Source organism: Fukomys damarensis, unplaced genomic scaffold (assembly GCF_012274545.1).
Source record: "Fukomys damarensis isolate Sample0158 unplaced genomic scaffold, DMR_v1.0_HiC HiC_scaffold_22, whole genome shotgun sequence".
NCBI lineage: Eukaryota > Metazoa > Chordata > Mammalia > Rodentia > Bathyergidae > Fukomys > Fukomys damarensis.
Window position 1 is genome coordinate 413,378 of NW_022900934.1, and position 10,325 is coordinate 423,702.

The window sequence follows — 10,325 nt, forward strand, 5'->3', positions numbered from 1 at the left end:
TAAAAAAAAAAAAAAAAAAAGGCTTTCAGACAATCTCTGCCTATAAAGCTAAAATTGAAACCAGTTGAAATCATCCTCAGATAGAAAGTGGGAACTTACCAAATATCAAGCAATTTATAGTCCTTCTGCAAGATTTCAACCTCAACACACTCTTGCAGATAAAAGCCATTCAGATCTTTATTGACAGAAGTGACCAAACACAGGAAAGTGTCTTACCAAAAGCACTTCAGAGAGCCAGGTGTGGTGGCGCACACCTGTAATCCCAGCACTCAGGAGGCTGAGGCAAGAGGATCACCATGAGTCCAAGGCCAACCTCGGCTAAATAGCGTGCTCAAAGCCAGCCTGACTACAGGACATAGCAAGGCCCTGTCAGAACAAAATGGGGGAGGCGGAGCACTACAGAGATTAAATGTGATGTGAGGATGACATAATTGAAAAAACTAATAAATGAGTACAAACTTCACTCCTGGGTCTCAGCTCTTGAAGACTACACTCATCTGTAAAATGGGGGCTATGAGGACCAATCTGAAGGTGTTATTCTGAAATTGCAAAAAGAAATTTTTTTTGAGAAACAAGCTTAGGTTAGTGTCTGGCACACAGCAGCCCGCTCACTGTTTTTCACCATTCTTATCATCAGAATACAGTGTTTTTGGGAGACCAAGGATCTAGCTCAGTGGTTTTGACACCTGCCTCACAAGCATAAGGTCCTGAGTTCGATCCCTGGTACCAAAAAAATAAAAATAATTTAAAAAAGAATATGGTGCTTTCAATACGTATCTGAAACAAATATACAAGTAAAACAATAATGAGACCTTTAATTTATCATAACTGGAGACCTTTTTTTGGGGGGTACCAGGGATCAAACTCAGGACCGTGCACTTGGGAGGAAGGCAGCAGAACCACCTGAGCTAAATCCCGGCCCTGAACTGGAGACTTTTAATGAGATTTTTAATTTCCCTTGGTTCTAGGGGTTGAACCCATGGTTGCTCTACCACTGAACTACACTCCCACCCCATTTTTATTTTATATTGAGCTAGGATCTCACTAAGATGCCCAGGCTGGCCTTGAACTTACAACTCTCCTGCCTCTGACTCCTGAGTAACTGGGATTACACGCAGGTGCCATCATGTTCAGCTCAACAGCTATCAAAAGTAGAAAAACTGCCAAATGTGGTGGTGCATCCCAGAAATCCCAAGTACTCTGGAGGCCGAGGCAGGTGGTTTGGAAGTCCTAGGCTAGCCTCAGGCAACTCAGAGAGACTATCTCAAAATAAAAAAGAAACAGGAACGTAGCTCAGTGACAAGTGTGAGGCCGTAGGTTCAATATCTAGTACCAAAAAACAAACAAACATTCCAGAATGTATGAGAACTCAGGAACTCTAATGCTTAATTACTATGTTGACGCTAGCCAAACAGGAGGAAAGCTAACGGAACTTAAGTCAATGCAGGAATTCAGCATCCCCTCTGGAGTTCCAAAATGGAAGGCAAGATTTGCATCTCCTTCTCAAGACTTTAATCTGGGCCTGCACCACAACCCTCCGTAGCCACCTCCTACCGGGGCACCTGTTTCTGGAAACAGGCTAGTATGCTGGGTGTGCTTCTGACTCACTCCACCCATCTCCCCATGATGCAACCCCTAATAGACTAGGCTACGAGCAGCGTTGCCACCCGAGGGACAACGCACAGAACGCGAAGACAGTTTCACTTCCTTTTCGCGAACCACCCAAACGCCTCGGGCCGGGCCCACGGCCACATAGGTGTCCACGACGGCCCTCGAAGGACTGGAGGGGCGACAGAGCTATCAAAGGTCGGACAAGAGACAACGACATAATGAGAGTTGCCTGAAGTGAGAAAACGCCCAACTCTAGGCACAAGAGAACCCTGGGGGAAATAGGACCTCGGAGTGGCCCCAGGGGAGGCCGAAAGGTCCTCTAGAGAGGGGGTAAAGACGCACGATAGGGCCATCATGAGTCTCGAGGTTCAGGGTTTGCGAGCCAAAGAGGGATCCCGGAGCGGGCGGGCAGAGGCTGAGGGGTTGGGACGCTACTCCCGGGAGGGGCACAGCGCGGGACGGCCCAGCCCATCTGCGGCAGAGGCGCCAGGCTCGACGGGTACCTTGGCCGGTGGTGTCCATGTTCAGTCGGCGGCCCGGCCGCAGCCGACGACAGAGATGAGCTTGAGTGAGGTACACTAACCAAACAAGCGGCAACCGAAGAGGCCCGTAGAGTACACACGAGCCAGCGGAACTGTCCGGCCGCCGCAGTATTACGTAAACAGCGGCGCGCCAGCCCACTTCCTCTTCAACTCGTGCTCCGCCTCCGTCCCGCCTTCATGAGTGATGTCCAATGAGAGCGTTCTTTGGCCACGGCTCGCCTTTTCTATTCCAACCTGATAGGACGATGCTGCGGGCGAAACCGGAAGCGGAGCCTGAGGTCCACCTCCCAGGCTGGCTCTACCAGCACGAAGCTCAGGTAGAAAGGCCGGACTAGCCGGAACCCCGGGGAAGTGGGAAATGGGAGGAACGTCCGACTGACACTACGGAAGCCGGGGCCGGGGGCCACGAGCCTCTTGGATGTGTGTACCGCATCACACCAGCACTTCTGCCGCGCGCCTCAGCGGTACAGACTCAGAACCCTAAACTCACCTCCAAGTCTCGACCTCTGACTTTGGTGGTCACCCTCTCCCTAGCCAAACTCCTGTAGACTTTCAGTTCTTGTATTTTGTTTACTTTTATTTATTTATTTATTTTTTAATGGCGTTATACAGAAAAAGATGAGATCGCGATTCGTCCTCTTGCCCTGCAGGCGCCGCTGCCCTCCGGGTGGTCCGTGAATCCCTAATCCAAGCGTGTGTCCGCCCAGGGCGCAGGGCTGTGCGCCGAGTTTAGCCTTCGGAATTTGCTTGGGCGTGTACATAGCCGTGAGTCCTCTCGTGCACCCTCTCCCCAGCTTTGTGCGTGCAACTCGGTGTTTTCTCACTTCCTTTTCACAACACCTAATAAGTCCTAGCACTGTCGCCTTTTCATTTTACAGATGGGAAGACTGAAACTAAAGTAACTTCCTCAGGGTCACTCAGCTACCAAGAATCTAGAAGACCCTGGAACAAGAGAGCCTACTTGACTTCAAACAAGAGAGATGTGACCACTAGACATTCTGCCTCTAAAAGAAGTCCCACAGCTTCCATTCTTTGGCCCCTACTTGTTCCTGGAAGAAGATCCTTAAGTGGTATTCATACCCTTTCAGATCTGATCTTCCTATATTGCACTACCCCCTCAGCCAGAGCACTGCAGCTGCTAGTTCCAAGACATGGAGGCTGCTCATATGTCCCTCTCCTTGGCTCCTCTCTTGCCCACATGTCTTCCAGATACTCTTGCACAGGCTTGAATGTTTTACCACCATATCTGTATCCTGCTCTGGGTGCCCAATATTTCTTCCCTACTTGCCTACTTGCTCACCCCAACCTGCCTAGCCCCCTGTCCAAAGGAGTTGTAGGTAACAAGGACAGACAAAGAATGATCCAGGCTTCCTGAAGTGACTGTATTACAAATGGTGAGCAGGAGCATGGCCTCATTCTGTGTTGTATTTCTGAGCCATGAACAAGCCTAGGTGTGGCCCAAGAGGATGCCCAATAGTGAGTGGTCAGTGTAGGTGTCTCTAAGCCTGTTCTACCCTATACACGGTTACTCCAAGTCTATAGTTTTTAAACTGCCCTCTCTGTTGAATGTGGATATGGACTCTGGAGAGCAGCTGGAAATGTCCAACTGCCTAGACCTATGTTATGATGCTAGGGTTCTAATGTCTTTTCACAGCTGGGGACAACTTGTACACTTGAACAAGGCTGGCAACCTCTTCTTTGCCTGGAAACCAGGCTGGGTGAAGGGCGCCTCCCTGTGGACCCACAGCCCATTCCCAGCAGCCTTTTGCAGTGATCAACCACTCATCATACAGTATTACCATAAACTGGGCCAAGTTCATCTTTGCATTCCATTTGGAAACTGGGCACAGGTGTCCAAAAGTATTTGCAGGAGGAAAAGAAAGAAAAGAAGGTAGGAGCAGGGAAGACCAGAGGAAGATCTGAATGCCCTTGTGAAGAATGACCATGGTCCAGATATACTGCCTACCCTCCACAGACAACCAGGTCAGAATACTGGGCAGGACTATCTTTTCTGGTGGGAAGTTGTGGGGACAGGAATAAACCCTAGGCTGGGAAGGTGTGGAGTACCCACAGCAGGAGCCTCACCAGCCCAGGCTACAACCTCCAGGGCAACTGGAAATCTTCAGGCTCCAGTGGACTGCAGTGAGTTGCTTCCACATTCTTGAGGTGCTTGCGTGCCAGGAACAGAGCAAGCTGGCGTTGCCGCCGTGGGCTCAGGCCCTGGCCCACAAGCCAGGGGAAGGTGGGCCCGTGTGGCCCCCAGGCCTGCTCTTCCTGGCAGCGCTCACAGTAAGAGTGCAGCGTCGCAAGGCACCACTCATCATCCACATGGTAGTGTGTGTAGAAGGCTGCCTCCTGTGCCAGGCTGCTGGAGCGCAGCCAACGGGACACAACAACACGGCCCTCGCGTGCCATCAAGGCCGGGTAGCGGTGTTGCAACAGGCACAACAGCAGTTCATTGCCGCGGTTACCCTCCACGTCTCCAGGTGGCAGGGTAGGCAGGTGGTTCGAGGTACTGACCACATCATCCTGGGTGCGCCGGAGCAGTAGCACTGGTCCAGGATAGCAGCACAGCTGCTCACCGACATTGAGATTGAAATGCTGCCGCACAGTGCGCACCACCAGTCCTTTCCAAGTTTGGGGCATCACCTTCAGTGCTAGTGGCACAAGGTCATCAAAGGTGGCATCCAGCACCAGTGCACCCAGCTCTGGGTAAGTCATTGTAGCCCAGGTCGCAGTGAAGCCTCCAACAGACCAGCCATAAACTACCACGTGTTCAGGTGGGAACTGCAGACGGTGCAGGGCATACTTGACCACTACATCCATGGCATTGGCATCATGCTGTGGGAATGGAGCACCCGTGCTGCCCCCAAAACCCGGGTGGTTCCAGCCCAGCACTGAGTAGCCAGCTTCGAGTGGTGCAGACAGGCAGCCCATCTCATAGAAGCCAGCGTTGCCTTCACAGCAGACGACCAGGTGCAGGCCACGGCCGTGGCTGCCAGGCTTCTGGCGGCGATCCATGAACATGGTGTCAATCTCATTGCCATCACAGGCCACCAGCTTGGCACGCCGGCCGTGGTAGTGCTCCACAAGGCGCTCTTGGCCCTGCTGCAGTAGTGGCAGCAGTGCTCGGGACATCAGGAACATGGAGCCCGGGTACACGAGCCAGCGGCCTAGTGAGTGGGCCAGGGCATAACTAGTAAGCTGGCTAGGCAGCTCGCGGATCTGCTGCAGGAGGCATTGTGCCTGGCTGCGAGCCCGGCGCAGTGGCCTCCCCGGTGCATCACTTCCCAGTGCTGAGTCCCGCAGCAGCCATACACCTGCAGCAGCTGCTGTGCATGTCAGCGCCCGATGACTGTGGCTGCTCCCACCAGCAGAGCTCACATCATCCCAGCGGAAGTCCACAGGCCAACTGCGGAAGTTGTAGGTATAGTTGGCTGTCAGGTAGATCTTGAACACGTGCACCAATGCCTTCACAAAACAGATGACACACATGGGCACACTGAGGCCTTGTGCTCTGCTGCACTGGTCATCTGGCCCAGTCAGGGCACTGTGGGACAGCTGGAGGCCCAGGCTTTGCCCAGCTGCAGGGTTGAGTGCTACACAGGGATTTCTTGGGGGCATGCCTCTTCTGTATAGCCTTTGTGACCTGGCTTTCAGAGCCAGGGGGAGGCTGCATCTGTCTGGCACCACCCAGCTTTGTGAGTCATTGTTGCTGGGGAAAGAGATGACACGAGGGTGATGGGTGCACAAAGAGTTCCAGGGGACGGTGGTCCTCAAGTTTGCCCTGCCCAAGGACAAGTGACTTGGGCCTCCATGGCAGCCACACCTTTCCCCAAGCCTTGAGCCACTCCCACCTCCCTCTTACCTGAAGATGAGTTCCAGAGGCCAGAAAGGGACATCCTTGGGCTCTCCCTGGCAGGTGCTGGGATCTAGCTAGGGAGATAGTCATATTTCCAGTGCCTGAGCCAAGCTTGTGCTGGGTACCATCTTGGGTCCAGTGGTTTGTGAATAGTGCTGCTGCTGCTGGAATGAGAGGGCAGTGTGTTCATGGCCTGCAGCTCAGCTCCTGCCACTCCACTTCTCAGGAAATGGGGCCAGGACAGTTTGGAAACCCCCCTCCCTCACCTTTTCTGGATCCTCTTTTCACTGGTGCCAGCAGCAGCAGTGACCTTATCCAGGTGGGTCGTGCTGACTGGGGTTCCTCTTTTTCAGCCCTTGGTTGGGTCCCCTCTCCTCAAGCCACCACACACACTGTACCTTCCTCTTTTTCAGAGGGCTCTAGTGGGTTCCTCTTTCTCATGCGCTGGAGAGAACCAGCACACCTGAGGGCTGAGAGGGCAGAGATAAGGCAGGGTGTGGTTTGAGTGCCCAATCCCACCTACTTGACACAGGAGGATGGCAAGTTCAAGTCCATCCTGGGCAATTCAGTGAGTCCTTATCTCATTTTTTTTCTTGCAAAAGGTATGGGGATGTAGTTCAGGGACAAGTGTAAGACCCTGGTTTTAATCCCCAGTACCATAAAAAGGGGTGGGGTAGAGTTAGAGGTCATGGTAGGGGGCGGTGAAGGGCCCTACTAATGGGACTCATTTAACAGTTCCTCAGAATTGAAACAAATACTAAAACTAAGAAAACCCAGCTGGACCCCCTTATCCTACGGCCAGGCCTTCCTGAGAGACCTTAGACTTTGGGGAAAGGAGGTTTCCAGGTCCCAGTAACCCCTTTCTGCTTTCTTGCTCCAGTTCCATGCTGATATACTGCCTAGCCCAAGACTGTAGTCTCCACCAGCTTTGGAATCAGCTGAGGATGGGTGGACAGGACACAGGGGTCAATTTGTCAGTTGACAAAGTGATTTGGGGGTGACTTCCCCCCACATCTGGTGATTCGGGTAAAATACAGAATACCCAGTTAAAGTTGGGTTTCAGATAAACTGCAAATACTTTTTTTTTTTTTTTTGGTTTTTTGAGACGGTCTCACTATGTAGTTCAGACTGCTCTGGAACTCAGGCTGGTCTCAAACTCACAGCAATCCTCCTGCCTCAGCCTCCTGGGTGCTGGGATTATAGGCGTGTGTCACCATGCCCAGTTTAGCAAATACTTTTTGATTGTGAGTATGTCCCAAATACTGCACGGGACACACAAACAGATAATCCCCACTTCACCATAGTGTGGAAGTGTGCCTATGCGACCATTCTGCTTTTACTTTCAGTTCAGCATTCAGTGAATTACATAAGCGAGTCAACTCTACTCACCAGAATAGGCTTTGTGTTAGGTGGCTTTACCCAGCTGTCACCTGATGTAAGTGTAAGTGTTAAACCTGAGAAGGTTTAAGGTAGTCTAATGATCTATAGGTTAGAGATATTGAATGTATTTTTTACTTATAACATTTGCAACTCATGACGGGCTTATCAGAACACACCACCATCATAAGTCAAGGTATGCTGTACAGTATTTTAAACAGTTTTTTCATTTGTTTTGTTTTTGTGCTGCTGGGTTCAAATCCAGGGCCTACAGCACAAGAGACAGATGCTCTGCCACTGAGCTACATCCCTAGCCCTGTATTTTAAAATTATTTATCTGAAATTCAAGTTTAGAGGAGTGTCCTATTTTTAGATTTGTTGTTCTGCCAAGTCTACCAGTCTTACCCCAGGTTTGCAGACCCAAGTAGCTGAGATCCAGATTCCACTGATTACCCAATTTTTATCCCAGACTGGGCTGTTGTACTCACTGGTCAGGTTCTGAAGAATAAGAAGGTGTCTTGGGGTCCCCAGGTGCATTTCTCAAGTCAAGTCCCTGATTGGCGGCAGGGCAGCCTGGGAGGGAGCTTACAGGGTGTCACCTGGGGCTGAGGGGTAGGGAGAGTTGTCTCATGGGGAATTGTGGTTCCTGCATTTCCTCCAGAAATGTTCACCTTTGGCCATGTGGGGAAAAAGAGACCACTGTGGTTAAGTAGTTATGATTTAGCTCTAAAACATCCCCAAAAGACTATGTATTCAGAGATGGAGCTTTTGCAAAGTGATTGGATCATAACAATTTAATTTCATAATTCAGTGGCATTGTTAGGAGGTGGGGACTAGTTGAAGGGTGGGTTGTGGAAGGGGCATGACTGTGGTGACTATGTCTTGCCTCTAGTTCCCTCCTCTCTGGCTTTGTTGCTTTCTGTCTGCTTCCTGGCTGCCGTGAGGTGAGCAGCTTTCCTCCTCCATACTCTTATACCAGGATGTTTCTGCCTGGCCACAGGCCTGAAGCAATAGAGCCAGCCCCCCATGTACTGAAACTTCTGAAACTATGAGCCAAAATAAACCTTTCCTCCTCTAAGTTGAATTTCTCAGGTTTTTGTCAGTGACAGGAAGCCGACTAACACAAGTGGTGAAGGGGGAAACCTTAACGGACCTTCTGGGAACCTCAGACATGCTATGGATGGGGGTATGGACCCAAAGGTGCCAGGCACATTTTTTTGTGACCGTAGGAGCAATCCTGAGCACAAAGCAGAGGTGCTGAGTGAAGGGTCCAAGTCCCTGACTCCTCAGCCCAAGTCCAGACAGTGGGTGGGGAGGGATCCTCCTCTGCCATTCCTGATTTTGGCCCCACAAAGATGTGCTAGAAGACTGTCCACACAGTTGGTGGGAAGTGCTACATTTTGTTTTGATTCCTCAGGGAAAGCTCCCACTTAGAGCGGCCTTGTCTTCCTGGGAGCAGTCTCACAGCCTGCTCTGCTCTCATGTGTTCCAAAATGGAGTCTTCAGCCAGGCCCACCTGCCCTTAGCCTGCCCCTGCACCAAAAGAAGAAAAGGAGACCGGATTCTGTGGGGGGCAGAGGTCAGCGGGCTGGAGCCATATACCCCAGGGGCTCCATGCCTTAGCCTGTGTCTGGCCTGGCTCTTGACCCCACCAGCCCACAAGCCTGAGTGCCCCAGAACCACCAGCTCTGGAGAGACAGGAAAGCATGTGACAGGAAGGGAGCTGTCCCCTCTCCAAAGAGCCTCCCAGATTGGACCAGCTGCAGCAGCAGTGACCTCTCCTGCCCCACCCCCTCTGCTCAGGGAAGGACAACAGTGCTGGGGGGACTCTGTGTCCCTGCTTATCAGCTCTTAGAGGAATCCCTCTCTTCCCCCTCCAGACAGATATCTGAGCATCTACCCCACCCCCATGGGGCCTGCTAGTCCTGGACCTCCCCCCTCCCCCACTGAACCAATGCTTCCTCCCTGGCCAGTTCTGTTTGCCTCCCTGGAGGCCCTTGATTTATGCTGCTGAGCCGGCAGAGCCAACCTTGGAGAAGGAAGGAAAGGAGAGAGAGAAAACCAGTCCCAGAGGCCAGGGGGGCTGGAGCTAGGATCAGAGCCCCTGGCAGAGTGTGCCCAGTACAGTACAAGTGACCACAGCAGTCCTGGCCTCAGGGAGCAGTGCCCTGGCCTTGGGAAAGCTGGAGCGGCCCAGCAGGAGGGGAGCTGAGTCTGCACAAATGCTTCTGCTCAGGAAATAGGGTACAGGGAAGGTGGGGGTAGTTCGAAGACCAAGGACAGGAGGGGACACTTCCTGGCGGATACAGGGTCAGGAGAAGGGGCGGAAACGGCCAAGACAGCTGCTGAACATCTGGAGTCACAGAGAATTAATTGCCCAGTGCCCTGGAGGACAGTGGGGTGGGGGGGGCTCCTTCCTGGTTCCCTGCAAAACCTGTCCTTTGTCTTTCCTCTTGCCCAAGATGAAGGACCTGCTGGTCAACCCCTTTCCAGATACCCTGACATCCTTCCCAGCAATGAAGCCATAAGTTGTTCTTTCTGAATCTTCAGCCCCACCAGAAGCCTGTGGCTACACAGTTCACACCATGGGTGCCCATGCACTGTGCGTAGAAAGGAGGAGGCGGAGGGCCGGAGCCCACCAGACGCAAAGAGGAGCCACTCTGTTCCTGGCCCAGCCCAGCTGCTTTGGCCCCTGTGCCCCACACCTGATCTGCTGCCCTCCTATGAGAACAGGCCAGTGTCACTCCAGAGTCTTGATGGCCCGTGCTCTACTGGGTGGGGAAGGGCAGGCCTAAGTGTTTCCCATACCAGAGTAGGGTCTGGGTGGGATTGAAAGCCCTACAGGCCTATCTGATGGAAGCCAGAGATGCTGGGGCTCAGCTGTCTCTGGGCAGGAAGGGGCCATAGCTTTTCTTTGACTCCAGTGGGTGGAC

At 52.3% G+C, this 10,325-nt stretch overlaps 2 protein-coding genes across 11 annotated transcripts in view; both read right to left on the bottom strand.

Annotated features, from left to right (window-relative positions):
- Tpd52l2 (TPD52 like 2) overlaps nt 1-2,316 on the bottom strand; it is a 19,985-nt gene extending 17,669 nt beyond the window's left edge. For 3 of the 10 annotated variants that reach the window (XM_010633384.3, XM_019208840.2, XM_010633382.3), the window contains exon 1: nt 2,115-2,312. In XM_010633384.3, the coding sequence (XP_010631686.1) occupies nt 2,115-2,133 (19 nt within the window). In that variant the 5' untranslated portion in view covers nt 2,134-2,312. Of the gene's footprint in view, nt 1-2,114 lie in introns of all 10 variants that reach the window. The other 7 variants (XM_010633386.3, XM_010633385.3, XM_010633379.3 and 4 more) reach the window with 6 other exon arrangements.
- A 1,931-nt stretch (nt 2,317-4,247) lies between these two features.
- Nucleotides 4,248-5,648, bottom strand: Abhd16b (abhydrolase domain containing 16B). Its single transcript, XM_033767010.1, has one exon. It carries the CDS (start codon nt 5,646-5,648, stop codon nt 4,248-4,250), a length of 1,401 nt encoding a protein of 466 aa, XP_033622901.1.
- Between the last annotated feature and the right edge of the window lie 4,677 nt (nt 5,649-10,325).